Genomic DNA, 19641 nt, shown 5'->3' on the forward strand with positions numbered 1-19641 from the left:
ATCGGATGTCAGCGGAGACATGTCCGCTGACATCCGATCCGATAAATCTGGACGGATGGGATCGGATGAGAATGGACAGACGGTCCGTTCCTATCCAATTCCCCCATAGAGAACAGCGGGGACCTGACGCAGCGCGGAGACAGAGCTGCCATCCGCCTGCTCAGCGGGGGATCTTCGGATGGATCCCCGCTGAGAAAAACAGAGTCTGCCAACGGACTCCCCTGTGTGAGAGGGGCCTTAAAGCCCCAGCCACCTGACTCGATCAGGAAGCTGTATTTGCTAAAAGACTCCGTCTGCCTGCTGCCAGGGAGTTCTGGAACAATGCCCTGCAAACCACAAAAGAGGAACTCCTCCGTCTGTTTTTTTGTGTCTGCCAAGATATGACATGGTGAGTGTTTCGCCTCTCATCAAGGTAGCAGTGCTACTGCTTAGCACTGTGTCAAAGTAACAGCCTCCCCAGACCAGTTCTCTACCCTGTGCACTCCTCACTCCCATTTACTTCCCCATCCCCAAAGTATAATGCAACCTGCCCTGTGCACTCCCTCACTCCCAATTTTTTTTTTTTCCTATTTAGAGCCGGTTCACATTAGAGCGATCTGACTAGCCGGGGCGACCTCACAAGTCGCGGTGCGCTGCTCGCGCCGCGACCTCGGAGCGGCCGGCACGGACTTCATAACATTGAAGGCTATGCAGGTCGCTCTGGGTCGCCCCAAAGAAGCTCCGGACCCTTTTTCTAAGTCGGAGCGACTTGTGTCGCTCCTATTAGAACGGGTCCACAGCTTCTCTATGGAAGGCGACCTACGGCGACCTGTCAGGCGACCAGGTCGCCTGACAGGTCGCCCCAGTGTAAACGGGGTCTTACAGTTGTTCTCATAAGTTTACATAGCCTGGCAGAATTTATGATTTCTTGGCCATTTTTCAGAGAATATGAATGATAACTAAAAATCTTTTCTTTCACTCATGGTTAGTGTTTGGCTGAAGCCATTTATTATCAAACAACTGTGTTTACTCTTTTTAAATCATAATGACGACTCCATTTGTTCATTGTTCCATGTTCCTTAAGCTAACCGGAGCTTGACTCCCTATTTGGTTTACGTACTATGTCTACTACTCTTCCAAATGCGGGCTAAAGCCCCTGGTGTGGTCATTTGGACTTATTGTAGTTAGAGGTCATGCTCTGGTCTGGTTGTTATATCCTTTTTTATTTTTTATTATTTGTGCTTGTTGGGTTGTCTTGACATAACCTGCCATTTGTATTCTTGAAATACGCCATTGCAGAGTTTGTATATGTGTAATTTCTTATATACCAAATAAAAATTATTGGAATTAAATCATAATGACAACAGAAACTACCCAAATGACCCTGATCAAAAGTTTACATATCCCCAGTTCCTAATACTGTGTATTTCCCCCTTTAACATCAATGACAGCTTGAAGTCTTTTGTGGTATTTGCGGATGAGATTCTTTATCTTCTCAGATGGTAAAGCTGCCCATTCTTCCTGGCAAAAAGCCTCCAGTTCCTATAAATTCTTGGGCTGTCTTTTATGAACTGCACGTTTGAGATATCCCCAGAGTGGCTCAATGATATTGAGGTCAGAAGACTGAGATGGCCACTCCAGAACCTTCACTTTATTCTGCTGTAGCCAATGTCAGGTCGACTTGGCCTTGTGTTTAGGATCATTGTCATGTTAGAATGTCCAAGTACGTGCCATGCGCAGCTTCCGGGCTGATGAATGCAAATTTTCCTCCAGTATTTTTTGATAACATACTGCATTCATCTTGCCATCAATTCTGACCAAATTTCCTGTGCCTCTGTAGCTCACATATCCCCAAAACATCAGCGATCCACCTCCGTGTTTTACAGTAGGAATGGTGTACCTTTCATCATTGTTGACTCCTCTCCAATTTTAGCGTTTATGGTTGTGGCCAAAAAAAAAATCTATTTAGGTCTCATCACTCCAAATGACTTTGTGCCAGAAGGATTAAGGCTTGTCTCTGTGCTGTTTGGTGTATTGTAAGAGGGATACTTTGTGGCATTTGAGTAGTAATGGCTTTCTTCTGGTGACTCAACCATGCAGTCCATCTTTCTTCAAGTGCCTCCTTATTGTGCATCTTGAAACAGCCACACCACATGTTTTCAGAGTCCTGTATTTCACCTGAAGTTATTTGTGGGGTTTTTTTTTTTTGCATCCCAAACAATTTTCCTGGCGGTTGTGGCTGAAATTTTAGTTGGTCTACCTGACCGTGGTTTGGTTTCAACAAACCCCTCATTTTCCACTTCTTGATTAGAGTTTGAAGATTGCCGATTGGCATTCTCAATTCCTTGGATATCTTTTTATATCCCTTTCCTGTTTTATACAGTTCAATTACCTTTGCCCACAGATCCTTTGACAATTATTTTGCTTTCCCAATGACTCAGAATCCAGAAATGTCAGTGCAGCACTGGATGAAAGATGCAAGGGTCTGTTGAAGTCCGGAAACTCATCAACTTTTTATACACACACAGTAATTACAAGCAAACAGATCACAGGTGAGGATGGTTAAACAGATCACAGGTGAGGATGGTTACTTTTAATAGGCATTCAAACCCCTTTGTGTCAACCTGTGTGCATGTTATCAGGCCAAAATCGCCAGGGTATGTAAACTTTTGATCAGGGTCATTTGCGTAGTTTCTGTTATCATTATGATTTAAAAAGAGTAAACACAGTTGATTGATAATAAATGGCTTCAGCCAAACACTAACCATGAGTGAAAGAAAATTTTTTGTGTTATTTATATTCCCGTGAAAAATAGCCAAGAATTTAAAGTCTGCCAGGGTATGTAAACTTATGAGCACAACTGTATTTTAAAGTTGCACTTCTGTTTGTCAAAAAGCAACATTTATGTTTATGAAACAAAAATCTGTGTCTGTAGCGCATGTTCAAACCTTAAGAGCCGGTTCACACTGAGGTGGCACGACTCCTTACTACTTCGGGGGCGACTTGTGCATTACCATGCACCACGACTTCGGAGCGACTTGCAGGGACTTCACATAATGGAAGTCTATGCTAGTTGCTTCCGAGGTCGCCCCGAGATAGTACAGGACCCTTTTTCTAAGTCGGAGTGACTTGTGTCGCTACTATTAGAATGGGTCCTGTAGCGGTCAATGGACCGCGAGGGAGCGCGACTTGTCAGGCTGACAAGTCGCCGGACAAGTCGCGCTAGTGTGAACTGGCTCTAATACCTTAAATAATAACGTTATTAGATTTTTACTCCAGGAGCATATATTGAGTTTGGAAATTCTAGAGAAATGCTTAAAACAAATGTTCGTCACTGAAAGCATGCAGCTGACAAAGTCTATGGCGAAAATATTTTTTGTAGATGAAATTAACACTGCTATGGACGGACTTGTGTACATTTACATTCGCCAACCTCCTTTCTGATCCGGTCTGCTATATAGAAAAAAAAAGAAAGAAAAAAAACATGCACACATAACACAACACAAATGTCTGTTTACACTCGGCCACCCAAAGAGCAGAGCAGGCTGGGTCCATGTTCACTTTGCAGAAACCGTCAGGCGGACATGGACCTGTCATCTGCCCGCTCTGCCCTGATCAGTAGGAGATAAGCAGACAGATCCCCTGCTGATCTAATCAGAGTGCACCCTGTGTTAAAGGAGGCCCAATACAGCCCAAAATGCAACAAATGATGCCAAAGATTCTTAGCATGTGAATATCAACATTTAAAAATGTAAGCACTTCCTGGTCACATGGGCGCTGGACAGTCTAGCACCTTTCTAATGCATCTTGGGAGATTTTTTTCCAGTAATTATTATTATGTTTTTAAAACAGCCATACAAAATCCAAAACCTGTCATACGTGCTTTTGTGCCGTACATTTTCAATCAAACAGGACACAAGGAGATCGATCTATTAAAAAATAGAGAGTGCAAAATCCGGTGCAGCTGTGCATGGTAGCCAATCAGCTTCTAACTTCAGCTTGCTCAATTAAGCTTTGACATAAAAACCTGGAAGACGATTGGTTACTTTGCAGAGCTGTACCAGAGTTTGCACTCTCCAGTTTTAGTAAGACAACCCCAAGGTGTCTTAAATTTTTGCGTAGCACATAGTCAGGATCAACACTATAAGATCCCTTTCTCACGGGCTTTCTGACCTGAACTGTCTGTCAGTTGCAGGCCTATGGAGCAGTGGATGTCAGCGGAGACATCTCCTCTCACACCAGTTGCTATCCAATCCGATCCTGTCCGTGAAATCCAGACGGATGAGAACCCTATTTTCCATCTGTCTGGAGGATCAGATGAGAACGGACAGGTGGTCTCCACAGAGGACAGCGGGGATCTCACAGCTCCGTCTCTGCACCCAGAGTGGAGACGGAGCGGTCATCCGCCTGCTCAGCGGGGATCAACGGATCGATCCCCGCTGAGCAGAACGAACACCACCGGGGCGCACCGCCCGTGTGAAAGGAGCCTTAGAATCATTTCTCTTGAAATAAAAAAAAATATGAAAAAGAAAATGCATCTTGGAAGAGTCAGAAAGCTTCCTTCTCCTGGTGTTTGCACTGCTGGAATGCATGTATAAATCAACAGGAAGGAGTTTGTTGGTTGTCATTAAAGCAGCAGAAAAGAATTTTCCCAGATACGGTCATTGTAACATAATGGGGTATTTCTGTACAGTCTTCTCTGCTGGCCTCTGCCTCACTTTCTACACCGTTATTCCGACGGGGAACGATAATTTTTCTGGTTAACCAATATAAAATATTTACATAATTTGACTTGCAGTAAAATTAATTTCTCTGATGTTCATTGACGGACACATCTCCTGATCTTCATAACCATTGGGTTATACTGCCCCCTACAGGAGTAGGACACTAGGTAGAAAAAAAGTCTGGCTACGCCTATGTGCAGTCCCAGGGTGTATACTCCCTCTCTCTGCTATAGGTACTCAGTTTTGCTACAAGTAGGGTCAGAAGAATTACAACTCGACAGAGGGGTGGGTGCTGTGTCCGTCAATAAACATCAAAGAAATAGATTTTATGGTAAGTCAAAAATCCCATTTCTCTGATGTTTATTGACGGACACAGCTACTGATTCTTCCTAACTATTGGGTTATACTGCCCCCTAAAGGAGTAGGACACTAGACAGGAAAAAGCTTGACTAGGCCTATGGGTAGACCCACATTTAGCTATAGGTACTCAGTTTTTATACAGAGTCAGAAGAAAGGCAACTCCACAGAGGAGTGGGTGCTGTGTCTGTCAATGAACAGCAGAGAAATGGATTTTACGGTAAGTCAAAAATCCCATTGTCTGATTCTTCATACCCATTAGGACGTCCCAAAGCAGTGTCAAACATGAGGGGTAAGAAAACAGCAGAAAACAATTCCCAAGGCTAACCACAGCCAACCAGGTAACATGGAGCTCAAGCATACCAACTGGAGCTCACCTGAAAAAAAACAATACACCCTCACAGAGGACCAACTCCTCTAAACAGCAGCCTGCAAAACCTTGCAGCCAAAAGAAGCATCCGCAGTTGCCAACACATCCACTTTATAAAACTTTGTAAAAGTGTGCACAGACGACCAGAAGGCCGCCTTGCAAACCTGCATCACTGATGCCTGATAACGGAAGGCCCAGGAGGCACTAAGCGCCCTAGTAGAGTGTGCCTTAACAGGGAAAGAAGGCACCTAAACCCTTATTGAATAGACCTGAATCACTGTCTGTCTGATCCATCCGGAAATGGTCGCAGCAGAAGCAGTCAACCATTTTTGAGGTCCAACCGTTAGTACAAACAGTGAGTCTGTCTTCCTAAAAGACTCCATAGCAGCCAGGTACACCCTGATTACCCGAACCACATCCAGGGAATGCAGGATTAGGCTTGGGACATAGGGAAGGTAACACAGTGTCTTCATTAAAATGGAAATCAGAGACGACCTTTGGAAGGAACAATAGACAGGGATGAAGAACCACCTTAGCTCTGTAAACCAACAGGTAAGGTGAACGACAAAACAACGCCGCCAGCTCCGACACTCTGCACGCAGAAGTAATAGTCACCAAAAAGGCCACCTTCTGTGACAACCTGATATTTTCGAAGGGGGATTCCTGGATAACTGACAACACCAATTTGAGGACCCACGGCGGTAATGGAGACAGCACTGCAGGAACCAAGTGTTGAGCTCCCTGGATAAAAGGTACGCACCAAGGAATGTTAGGCCAATGGACACTGAAAAAAAACCGCCAAGGCCAAAACCTGGCCCATGATGGTACTCAAGGCAAGGAGCTGCTCAACCCCCCATTGGAGAAGTAAGGTGGGAGTTGCTTTTTGCCAGCCCATCGCCCAAAAGCTACCTCCACCTGGGAAACCATGGACTCCACGACCGCTGTCAGTGCATCGATGGATGGATGGATGGATGGTAAGTCAAAAATCCCATTTCTCTGATGTTTATTGACGGACACAGCTCCTGATTCTTCCTAACTATTGGGTTATACTGCCCCCTAAAGGAGTAGGACACTAGACAGGAAAAAGCTTGACTAGGCCTATGGGTAGTCCCAGGGGTAGACCCACATTTAGCTATAGGTACTCAGTTTTTATACAGAGTCAGAAGAAAGGCAACTCCACAGAGGAGTGGGTGCTGTGTCTGTCAATGAACAGCAGAGAAATGGATTTTACGGTAAGTCAAAAATCCCATTGTCTGATTCTTCATACCCATTAGGACGTCCCAAAGCAGTGTCAAACATGAGGGGTAAGAAAACAGCAGAAAACAATTCCCAAGGCTAACCACAGCCAACCAGGTAACATGGAGCTCAAGCATACCAACTGGAGCTCACCTGAAAAAAAACAATACACCCTCACAGAGGACCAACTCCTCTAAACAGCAGCCTGCAAAACCTTGCAGCCAAAAGAAGCATCCGCAGTTGCCAACACATCCACTTTATAAAACTTTGTAAAAGTGTGCACAGACGACCAGAAGGCCGCCTTGCAAACCTGCATCACTGATGCCTGATAACGGAAGGCCCAGGAGGCACTAAGCGCCCTAGTAGAGTGTGCCTTAACAGGGAAAGAAGGCACCTAAACCCTTATTGAATAGACCTGAATCACTGTCTGTCTGATCCATCCGGAAATGGTCGCAGCAGAAGCAGTCAACCCTTTTTGAGGTCCAACCGTTAGTACAAACAGTGAGTCTGTCTTCCTAAAAGACTCCATAGCAGCCAGGTACACCCTGATTACCCGAACCACATCCAGGGAATGCAGGATTAGGCTTGGGACATAGGGAAGGTAACACAGTGTCTTCATTAAAATGGAAATCAGAGACGACCTTTGGAAGGAACAATAGACAGGGATGAAGAACCACCTTAGCTCTGTAAACCAACAGGTAAGGTGAACGACAAAACAACGCCGCCAGCTCCGACACTCTGCACGCAGAAGTAATAGTCACCAAAAAGGCCACCTTCTGGGACAACCTGATATTTTCGAAGGGGGATTCCTGGATAACTGACAACACCAATTTGAGGACCCACGGCGATAATGGAGACAGCACTGCAGGAACCAAGTGTTGAGCTCCCTGGATAAAAGGTACGCACCAAGGAATGTTAGGCCAATGGACACTGAAAAAAAACCGCCAAGGCCAAAACCTGGCCCATGATGGTACTCAAGGCAAGGAGCTGCTCAACCCCCCATTGGAGAAGTAAGGTGGGAGTTGCTTTTTGCCAGCCCATCGCCCAAAAGCTACCTCCACCTGGGAAACCATGGACTCCACGACCGCTGTCAGTGCATCGATGGATGGATGGATGGATGGAACCCAGAGGGCCTCCCAGCAGATTCTGCCCATGATCCGATATGCCAGTATGTGAACAGAGCCTAATTTTGCCAATCAGAGGATACCTTGTATTGATTGATAAAAATACAAGGCGTTTCCTGAATGGCTGATATCCCACATGACGTAGGACTTGGCCAGGAACACAGCAAGGTGTACTGTATGCAGCACAAACTGCTGCACTGTATTTCACAGCAGACACAACATTTTGCCACAGCATTCTGCCACAGTAAGTATACATTTCAACCAAGCTGGCCCAAACAATATATTTAGACCCCCGTTCACATCTAGCGATTTGGAATCATGGGGAGAATCGCCACAATTCTGCCTGCCATTCCAAAATGCACTTCAATACTTGCAAAAGGCGTGTCCTATTAATTTTTAATGGCACCTAAACGTGGTGCAGGTTGCTGCAATTGATGCGCGATAAATCACTCTGCAATCACGGAAAGCTTGTCACCCAAAAAGAAGCAGGAGGTTTTTTTTTGGGCTACGAGCTTTGCGTGATGCGGAGGGCAGCGTGACAATCATGACAAAACCACACTACGTTCAGTTGCAATTGAAAATGAATGGCATGAATGTGTGCTGCGTTTTGCCAGCATTGCAGTGCGATTTGGAATCGCGAGCAGAATTGTGGTGATTCCACCTACGATCCCAAATCTCTTGATGTGATTGGGCCCTTAAAGTCAAAAGAAACATGGAGTTTCTGTTTAACTTTTTTCTATATGATGTTTTTTTTGTTTCGGTTGTCAATACTGAGCTCAGCTAATGTAGGAAAATTCATGCCTGATGGCTACCTGCATTTTTGTGCTCGAAATTTACGCAAAACCCTCAAACAATTATATATTTTCTGAAAGCAGGCGGTCATGTAGAATAAAAGGGTGGCAGTTACAATTTTTTGTGTTGCACAATATTTGAGGCATTAAAAAAGGGACCCTGTCACATAGCACCTCTCTCTGGGAACTGACCCAAAAAAAAATCCCCCAATGGTGGTACTTAACCCCGCTAAGGATCTACAAATTTAAAGCACACCTTCCACCTCGATGTTGGAGAGAATGCTGGGGAGAAGGGTCCCTCTTCCATATTCTATGGAGCTGCCCTCTACTAAGCAGTTTTTTGGAACAAAACCTTTAGTCCAATCTCAGACGTAGCTCAATCCAAAATGTATTTGACCCCAGGTCTAGCCTTGCTCAATCTCTCTATATAAGCTATTCCCCCACATTTGCACACTGAAATAACCCACACCCTTTTGGCCGCAAGATTATCAACTACAAGGGTATGGAAATCCACCACTCCCCTTCCAAAGAGAACACTGTCCAATTGATCCATACCCACTACACTTATGGGATGATGCTGTCTCCCACCAGGACAGTATACACTCGCTCCCATAAAGCTTAGAATCCATGGGTGAACAGGTACTCACATCACTTTCCCTCTAATTAGTATGCAATTTCTGAATGAACCCGCTCAGTGCATTTGTCCCCTTCTCTGTTTGACCTTACCCTTTTATTTTCCCTCCCTCGCTTGTAATTTGTTATTCTCAACCTACTCCAGGGCAATGCCAAAGTTCTACTCCAAGTATGTAACTCGATTATAGTATGTTAGCACTAATTATTTTATGTTATTTGCTGATCGTACGGATACCATATCATTTGATTGCTCTGTATCTGCTATCTCATGTTGTAGGATATGTACTTCCCTTTGAAAAAGCCAATAAAAAAAAACTGAACTGAAAAAAGGAAGCCTGAAAGACATATATTTATGTTAGGACACACGTAAAGGGAAGTTGCTAATAGTGCAATTTAAAAGAGGGGGGATGGAGGTGTGGGACTTTAAATGAAGCGCACGGGGTGACATACCATGTGCCTCCATCACGGTTCAATAGAAATAAAGAAGGGGTTGGGACTTTAAATGAGAGACATGACAAGGTTGACAGGACAAAAAAGGGAACACATTTCTTAATACATACAGATATGCAGACATAGCATGTAGAAAAATTTTAAAAAATCCAAGGTCGTGGAAGAGCTGGTAAGTGGTCCCCAAATCCACGGGAGCGGAGGGGGTACAGGGTAGGCGGACAAGCCACGCACATGAAGAGTGTGGGTGAAAACAATGGCATAATGTAAGTAGCAACATAGAGTGGTATCTAAAAAGAGTAAGTGAAAAAAAAATGTACAATAATTATGCATATAAAAAAAAAAAATCAATGATGCTACTTGCATGGTATGAATGAGAAGCGAAAGGGTTGGTGAGGTAAATTGTGAAACAAAATAAAATGAGAAAAGGTGAGGAAGTATATTGGGCCAACACCAATGAGAATGTATAAAACCCCTGTGATGAAATCATGAACCACGGATGAATGGAGATCCAGAAAAGGGGGGAGAGAAAAGGGATGGTGCAAACCAGAGTAGAACCTAGATCAAAAGAAACACCAAGATAAAGTGCCAAAGAAGCATAGCCAGGGGGAAACTAATGAAGGAAATTACCAAAAAAGAGTAGATCCCAAGACTCAAACACAGATGTGTGCCTGTCATCGCCACGGCCGCCGAACGCTGTGATCCCAGTATCACGTCGGTGCATATAGATGAGGACTCCACAGGAACGGTGGACGCCCGCGGGCTGCCTAATATGCACTGAGATGGAGAAACAGCCATCGGTGCCATAATGGTGTATACCGTTCCTGCGGAGTCCCCATCTATATGCACCGACGTGACACTGGGATCAAAGCGTTCGGAGGCCGCTGGCGATGACAGGCACACATCTGTGTTTGAGTCTTGGGATCTACTCTTTTTTTTTTTTTTCTACTCTTTTTTGGTAATTTCCTTCATTAGTTTCCCCCTGGCTATGCTTCTTTGGCACTTTATCTTGGCGTTTCTTTTGATCTAGGTTCTACTCTGGTTTGAACCATACTTTTTCTCTTCCCCCCTTTTCTGGATCTCAAGAATCCTTGATGTTGATAGAGGCAAGACAATCCCCCTGATGCAGGGATGCCACCACCGTGCAAATGGGCTCCATTCAAAACTTCTTCACCCGCACAAAACAGTTCAGTGCCTTAAGGTCTAGGATTAGATGTACCTTGTCTTCCTTCCTAGGGACTGTAAACAGCTTTGAGTAAAACCCCTAAAAACGACAATCACCCCTTGAAGTAACAGGTCTTGTACCGCCCCAAACAGGCCCTGTAAGCGGTCTGGGGACAGGCGCAAGTTGCATCCCCCCACCCCCCATACGGGTGAGGACACACCTTCATGCTGAAGGAGCCTTGTTCGCGGGTCTGGAGAAGCCCGCTCTCAAGTTGCCAGACAAGGTTTGCTTGGATCCTACAGAGAAGGCCCGAAAGGCTTCGAGCCCTTGTCATTCGACCCTGAGGCGCGAAAAAACTTCTTACGAGCTGAGGAGGAGGGCCCACGTCTACGACGAGGTCCCTTGCCCTTAGTAGCCTGCGGAAGAAAGGTACTCTTCCCCCCTGTGGTGGCATCCAGGATAGCTCCAAACAGGTGATCTCCTTGAAATGGTAGATCAGTCAACGTCTTTTTAGAAGTCTGGTCCGCATTCCAGCATTTGAGCCAAAAGGCGCATCCAAAGAGGCATTACAGATAAACTGCAGCCCCTGGATCAGCTGGTCTACCAGCTCAGCAAAGGCAAGAGGGAGTTTTCTCCCTCTAAGTCACAGTGCAAAAGCGACACCAGGGCAATTGGGAATACCGGCATCAGTGCCGAACCAGCCAGAGTGTACATATTGCCGGCCACAGCCTCTGCCTACCTGTCAGCTGGATCCTTAAAGGCCGGGGAATCTTCAACCCGGAATCATGGTTGCCTTGTTAAATCTGGAAACCGGAGGGTCCACTACCGATGGAATAGTCCACTTCTTAATAAGGGACTCCTCATAAGGGTAACGCCTTGAAAATCGCTTAGGGACCCCAAGAAGATGCTTTGGTCGTCCCCACTCTTTAGCGACAATTTTGTCAAAATAGGCAGAAAAAAGAAACACCTTTGCCGCTCTGGATGGCTTGCGAGTGCCAAAGGGAACCTGCACCTCCCATCACCCCACCAGAGAACCCCACCAGACACCGCAGCCAACAGGAGAATCTGCCCTGCACGAGCGATCAGGAAGTAAAAGGATCCAGGAGTCAGCACCAGGGAATGAGGAGGGGCTTCCACAGCCAAAATCGCCGCCCACAGGGCTCCACTGTCATGGCTGCTGCTGTTTTCAATGGAAAACCACTGCAAAATGGCTGCTGGACTACAGGAACATGGCCACTGTGCATAGAAACACACAGGCCACAACAAAATAGCGGCCCCGCGCGGCTTCCATAGACCCAGGAGGGACCCCTAGGCCTCAGGGACAGACCCAGGCAGGAAGGGGGGGCTGGCAGGAGCCCCCACCAGGAACAACCCCCTCCACCCCCCCCCCGCAAAGCTGATTCTCCCCCCCCCATCACCAGTATAGCTCCCTGCCCACACCTGAGGAGGTAGACCAAACAATCCAAACAGCCCCAGCATAAGTGGAGGAGGGTGGGGTGGGGGACAGATGAAAGGGGGTGCCTGACGGCAAGGAGGGGAAACTGGGGGTCCGATCGTCCCAAGGAGGGGCGCATGCCCACCCCAAAACTCTCCAAGGGGAGGGGGGGCAGCTACTCACCATATCTGGAACCAGATGGGCACCGCTCCAGACAGACCTGGTCGTATGCAACCCCGCGGGATGTTTAACTCGCAGGCCAGCCCCGTCCAGTGGAGCTATGTCGCAGCCGACCAAGTGCGGAGCTGAGGTCTGCGCGCGCGCTAGCCAGACTGGGGCAACTACTGGATCTAGATTATCCAGCCCGTAACCCAGTCCGGCAGTTGACTGTAGATCTCACAGGAAGAATCCAGGAAAAAAAATTCTATCTAAAAGAAAAAAATTCCCAGGACAAGAGATCCCAAGCAAGGAACTAGGTCCTTACTCCTGACTAGGCAGAAAAAAAACTGAGTACCTATTGCAGGGAGAGGGAGTATACCACCTGGTACTGCCCATAGATGCAGCCAGATCCTTTTTCTGCCTAGCTTCCTACTCCTGTAGGGGGCAGTATAACCCAATGGTTCTGAAGATCAGGAGCTGTGTCCGTCAATGAACAAAAGAGAAACTTATGTTTCTCAAAAAACTGCAACTCAATTTATAACATTTGTATCATATATTTTTTCTAGATTTTTGGTTGATATTCTGTCTCTAACATTTAATATACCCCTATGATAAAATGTATAAAACCCTTAATTTTACAAATTACAAAATCTGCAGGGGGATCAAATAAATATTTTCCCCACTGTATACAGAATATTATTAATAATAATAATAATAAATCATATGGTTATCAACCACTTAAATGGGTAACTGCAAATCCAATGTTTTCGTTTTGGATGCGTACTGGTGGGTTGAATCCTGCTCTTTTTTTTTTCTCTCTTAGACAATCCAATAGGGAGATTTTGCAGGAATAGTTTGCCTCCCCATCTTCTCACAAGGCAAAAAACAAAAGTTAAAGCGGAGTTCCGGGCACAAAAACATTTTTTCAATGAACATACCCCCGGGACAGTCAGGGCTAGTACATTCCACAATGGCTAGCCTCTGATCTGTCCCGATTCACACTTACCTGCAAGAAGAAATACTCACTGATAAAATTTCTTCTACAGCGTTGCCATCTCTGTTGTGGGCAGCTGAAGCCAGCGCGATCCTCTTCTGCGTCCTCTTCTGCGTCCTCTTCCGCGTCTTCTTCTCCCAGAATGCGCCTTCACCGGCCCCTCTCGTCATTTCCGGTGCGGCATGCCCAGAAGCTGTTTAGCAGGGAATGCGGCGTCGCACCGGAAGTGACGTCTGGGCCGGTGCCGTCGCATTGATTCCTGGGAGCGATGACGTTCAGCTCCCAGGAATCATTGCAAACCGGAAGCCGCGGCCACAGAGGGAGGAAGTGGAAAATAGGTGAGTATTTCTTTTTACAATTACAAGTAAAAAAAAAAAAATAATCCTAACTATCCAATTCCTTTTCAGGTGAAGAAGAGCAAGCGGATGGCCACAAAATCGATTAGGTCGATTTTGTGCCCGGAACTCCGCTTTAAGGTCCTTTCACGCGAACGATCCGATCAGATCCGCCTGTAAGTTTTTTAAGCGGAACTTAAGGGATCCTCCATGCATCCCTATAGAGCAGCGGATGTCAGCGGAGACCTCTCCCCTGACACCCGCTGAAATCCGCATCCGATCTTGTCCATGAAATCCGGACGGATGGAAACCCTATTTTCCATCTTGTCCAGCAGATCGGATGGGATCGGATGAGAACGGACAGGTGGTCCGTTCTCATCCGATTCCCCAAAGAGAACAGCACACAGTGCGGAGACGGAGCTGTCTTCCGCCTGCTCAGCGGGGATCGGTGGATCGACCCCCTCTGAGCAGAGAACGGAGCTCTTCGGAAGGCAGATCGTGTGAAAGGACCCTAAGTGAGAAAAACAAGTTAGTGTCCAGTCCATTAACTTCTACCCCTTTACTGTAAAACCATTTGTGTTATAATAGGAGCTTATTTTAGTAAATGTTCCTGAATGGATTTTTAATACCAAACAGTGGATTTAGGAAATGGCACCCAAGTATGGTATCAAGTAAATTCTAAAAATCAGAGTACAATGTTTCTGGCTTCATACACCTAACACAACTTGGGCTCCCCTCTTCTTTAGCTGCTCATCAGCATGAGCCACAGAATAAATAAAGGAAATGGCTATATACGCAATAATGCGTAAGGAATATAAATAAGATACGGGGTTTGTTTTGATCTCTATAGAGCTGGAGAAGTATGTGTTTGCCTTCGTCCCTGAATTGAACTGTATGTTTGGTTGGTGCCTCAAACCAAGGTGGGTGGGACTTTAGTGGCAAGTAAGTTTTATACGAGTAAGGCTCCATGCACACAGGGCGTCATAAAAACGTGCTCCAAAGCTGTTTACATAATGCCGGGAAACAGCAGCTGTAAAAACGTGCTTTCAGTAGCTTTTTCCACTAGCGTTATTGCACGTTTGGCCACAGTAGCTGTTAGCAGCGTTTTTTGTGCCTCCATCAAAATCAATGGTTCCCTATGGGAGCCTATTGATTTGAATGGAAGTCGCACCGCAGGTCAGATCAGGGTGATCCGACTTGCGGCACGACCTGCACTGTGAGAATCTTGAGGGGGAACTCCACGCCAAAATGGGGAAAAAAACGGCGTGGGGTTCCCCCCCCCCCCAGGTTCCAAACCAGGCCCTTCGGGTCTGGTATGGAATTTGAGGGTAGCCCCACGCCGAAAAAACGGCGTGGGGTCCCCCCCAAAATCCATACCAGACCCTTATCCGAGCATGCAGCCTGGCATGCCAGGAAAGGGGAGGGGACGAGCGAGCGGCCCCACCCCCCCTGGATCATACCAGGCCACACGCCCTCAACATGGGGGGTGTGGGTGCTTTGGGGCAGGGGGGGCTCTGCACCCCCCACCTCAAAGCACCTTGCCCCCATGTTGATGAGGACAAGGGCCTCATCCCCACAACCCTGGCCGGTGGTTGTGGGGGTCTGCGGGCAGGGGGCTCATCGGAATCTGGAAGCCCCCTATAACAAGGGGGCCCCCAGATCCCGGACCCCCTCCCTATGTGAATGGGTATGGGGTACACTGCACCCCTACTCATTCACCACATAAAAGGCAGTGTATGGAAATAACGACACAAGACGTTTTGGTAAGTTTATTAAAAATCTTCATCCGACTCTTCTTGTCTTCTCCTCTCCGGGGTCTTCTGCTCTTTTGCTGTCCGCTCTTCTTGTCTTCTCCTCTCCGGGGTCTTCTTCTCTCCGGGGTCTTCTGCTCTTTTGCTGTCCCCTCTTCTGCTGTCCTCTCTTCTTTTCTTCTCCTCTCCGGTCTTCTGCTCTTTTGCTGTCCGCTGTCGGCTGTCAGCTCTTCTTCCTCCGGTCCTCCGACGACGACATCTGCGGTGATTATGCCGTCTCCGGTCTCTGCAGCTTATTATATAGCCATTAGGGGGCGTGGCGCCGATGACGTCATCGGGAGGCCCCACCCCCTCATGTCACATATTACGTCTGCTGTGGCATGAGGGGGTGGGGCCTCCCGATGACGTCATCGGGGCCACGCCCCTAATGGCTATATAATAAGCTGCAGAGACCGGAGACGGCATAATCACCGGAGACGTCGTCGGAGGAGGCCTGGAGGAAGAAGAGCCAACAGCCGACAGCAAAAGAGCAGAAGACCGGAGAGGAGAAGAAAAGAAGAGGACAGCAGAAGAGGGGACAGCAAAAGAGCAGAAGACCCCGGAGAGGAGAAGACAAGAAGAGCGGACAGCAAAAGAGCAGAAGACCCCGGAGAGGAGAAGACCCCGGAGAGGAGAAGACAAGAAGAGTCGGATGAAGATTTTTAATAAACTTACCAAAACGTCTCGTGTCATTATTTCCATACACTGCCTTTTATGTGGTGAATGAGTAGGGGTACAGTGTACCCCATACCCATTCACATAGGCAGGGGGTCCGGGATCTGGGGGCCCCCTTGTTAAAGGGGGCTTCCAGATTCCGATGAGCCCCCTGCCCGCAGACCCCCACAACCACCGGCCAGGGTTGTGGGGATGAGGCCCTTGTCCTCATCAACATGGGGGCAAGGTGCTTTGAGGTGGGGGGTGCAGAGCCCCCCCTGCCCCAAAGCACCCACACCCCCCCATGTTGAGGGCGTGTGGCCTGGTATGATCCAGGGGGGGTGGGGCCGCTCGCTCGTCCCCTCCCCTTTCCTGGCATGCCGGGCTGCATGCTCGGATAGGGGTCTGGTATGGATTTTGGGGGGGACCCCACGCCGTTTTTTCGGCGTGGGGCTACCCTCAAATTCCATACCAGACCCGAAGGGCCTGGTTTGGAACCTGGGGGGGAACCCCACGCCGTTTTTTTCCCCATTTTGGCGTGGAATTCCCCCTCAAGATTCTCACAGTGCAGGTCGCACCGCAAGTCGGATCACCCTGATCCGACCTGCGGTGTGACTTCCATTCAAATCAATAGGCTCCCATAGGGAGCCATTGATTTTGAATGGAAGAAAAAAAACGTATAACGTGGCTTAACGCACGTTAAGCAACGTTATGCAGCCTTTAGCAGCGTCAGACGTTTTTTGCAGCTTGACGCTGGAGCTCCTGAACCCACAGTTCCTGGGTTTTTTTTGGAGCTGTAAAACGCCTATGCCACTTGGAGCTCCTAAAAGCTCTATGTGTGCATGAGGCCATAGAATAACATGGATGGGCGTTCTGCAGCTGCAAAAAAAAAAACGTCTGACGCTGCTAACAGCAGCTGTAAAAACGTCCAGTGTGCATGAGGCCTAAAAGTATTTGTATTTATTTAGAAAAGGAAAATTATTTACATATACATATGTATATAAAATTACAAAATAATTTATTATAAATTTCTAAACAATTTAAACACCCAGCTATGTACTATTACAGGATGCACCCATAATGGTTCTCATTGCTAAATGAAAGGCAAATGAACTATACATGGAACAGAACACAAAAAATGTATGTGTGTATATATATATATATATATATATATATATATATTCATTATACACCAACGGCTAAATCCGTGGTATATTTATTTTATTGTTACAGAAATGGTGACAAAAATGTATAATCCTTGATAAAGGCTTGTAAAAAGCCGAAACGCGTAGGATACGCACCAGGAATCATCTCTGACCAAAACTTCCAAGCCCACAAGCATGGAGGAACAGAGACAAACATTCAAATAATATGTCACCATATGACACGTCAGGATACTTTCAACTTTTCTCACTCATTCACTCTGGGTCTATAACCCAGCACAATGAATGCATATATTTATTCTTTACGATTTATGTAAATAATTTCCTTTTCTAAATACAAATATAAATAAAATACTGCGCTCTAAAACCTAAAAAAACATCCAAAAAATAGTGAATATATAACAAAGTAAGGACTTGCTCAATAAGTCCAATAATTATAAAGTCTAATATTAGTGCTTGTGCCTAGTTCCACTACAATATATATATATATATATATATATATATATATATATATATATATATATATATATATATATATATATATATATATATATGGTGTAACATTCAAAGGCCATTCTCATGATGTTTTCACAAAGGTGCTTTCCCCTTGCCCACTCCATGCTCATTACCACCACACCGCATTGACCAGCGAGAATTGATGCTGTGCACCACATGGGTCAAAATGCGAATGTGACACCCAAAATGAGGGTATCAACAATACTCCACTTGATACTCATTGTTCTTTTAACAGCTATAACCACTTTTCTCAAGGCAGAATAGTTGGTGCTCAAAAGGAAAGGAAGGCTCTCATAGTGACAAACTGCTTTAAAAAAAATAAATAAAAGCCACTGCACTTACAGATTTACAAGATCACTAAACAATCAATAAACACTGCTCCCTCTAGATCCAGCATTCACTCCAAAGTCCAAACACAGGATATGACATCAACCGAAGTCCCCCCCAACGCGTTTCATTATCAAAAATGCATTGCCTTTCTGAGCAGATACTTCTGGTTAACTCTCTGTCCTTTATATAGCAAAATCGGCCATCTTGCTACTTTCGTGCTTCTTTCATGTAAAGACTCTCATCGTCCATGGCAAACTATAAAAATCAAGTCATTTAGAGCCATTTACAGTATGTGAAATATAAATCATACCATCTAAATACCTGCCTCCCTTTCAGAAAGAAATAAAAGAAAAGAAATATGAACCTAATGTAAACCTTCAACAGCGCCACCTAGTGCATTTAATTAAAATTAAAATGTGTAGGAATAAATGCTGTCTATTATTATTTAGATTATCGCACTTAGTGGCGATATTTTCACTATAAGAGCCTTCCAAAAACCAACCACCTTTTTTTTATTGACCCTGGCTGCCCATGTGAACAAGCCCTAAAGTTACAATTTTGTAATATGACAAAATAAAACAGAGTACACTACATGAAAAAAATTAAATAAAAATTACGTACATACGCAAGCAGCAGCAATGAGTCGGGAGGCCACGTAGGGAGGTTCACAGGTAGGGAAGACAGGCTGTACCAGGTAGTTGGCAAAAGTGATGGCAATAACCGCCTGGCTAGTGGGTTCTATGATGAGTAGAGAAGTCCACAGTCTGATGAAGGCCACAAATCCACCAAAAGCCTCAAGGATATATGAATAGCTTCCTCCCGACTTTGTAATTGTGGTACCAAGTTCTGCATAGCACAGAGCTCCAATCACTGAGAAAATACCACCAACTGTCCAGAGGACTAAGGATAACCCATAAGAGGCAGAATAAATGAGCACTCCCTTTGGAGACACAAAAATCCCTGAGCCAATCATGTTGCCCACAATAAGACAGACCCCGTTGAGCAGCGAGATCTCTTTCTTGAGTTGCATGGGATCTTGAGGACTGTCTGAGGCCATGCTGGATTTATTAGTAGCCTCTTCGGGGCTAGAAGAAGTAAGAGGCACCGCCTGGCCTTCAGTCTCGTCCATGATGAAAGTCTAAAGTGTCTGAAGTCAACCTGGAGAAGAAAAAAAAAAGCCATGGATTAAACTCAAGGAATTATTTTTTATTTCGTGCTTATATTTGTTTATGAGGTAACCACATTTAAAGTGGAGCTTCAGTGTACATTTAATATTTACATGTGCAGCTCAGCATTCAAATCCAGAATTTTCCAGTTGCCAGGACGAGTGGACTCCTCTGTGCATGCATGGGGGTTATATCATCTCAGGTGGACAATTAAGATAGTCAAAGATCCCCGACCCAGAAGAAGCCAGCGAGAAGAGGTCGGTGCTAGTATGG

At 45.9% G+C, this 19641-nt stretch overlaps 1 protein-coding gene across 1 annotated transcript in view; it reads right to left on the reverse strand.

Annotated features, from left to right (window-relative positions):
* The window catches only part of SLC7A6 (solute carrier family 7 member 6), a 78691-nt gene extending 59350 nt beyond the window's left edge, over positions 1-19341 (reverse strand). Inside the window, exon 1 of the mRNA XM_082270740.1 lies at positions 18824-19341. Within this exon, the coding sequence (XP_082126866.1) occupies positions 18824-19331 (508 nt within the window). The 5' untranslated portion in view covers positions 19332-19341. The remainder of the gene's footprint in view (positions 1-18823) is intronic.
* Between the last annotated feature and the right edge of the window lie 300 nt (positions 19342-19641).

Source organism: Pelophylax lessonae, assembly GCF_965119305.1.
Source record: "Pelophylax lessonae genome assembly, chromosome: 10".
In the NCBI taxonomy this organism is placed as follows: domain Eukaryota; kingdom Metazoa; phylum Chordata; class Amphibia; order Anura; family Ranidae; genus Pelophylax; species Pelophylax lessonae.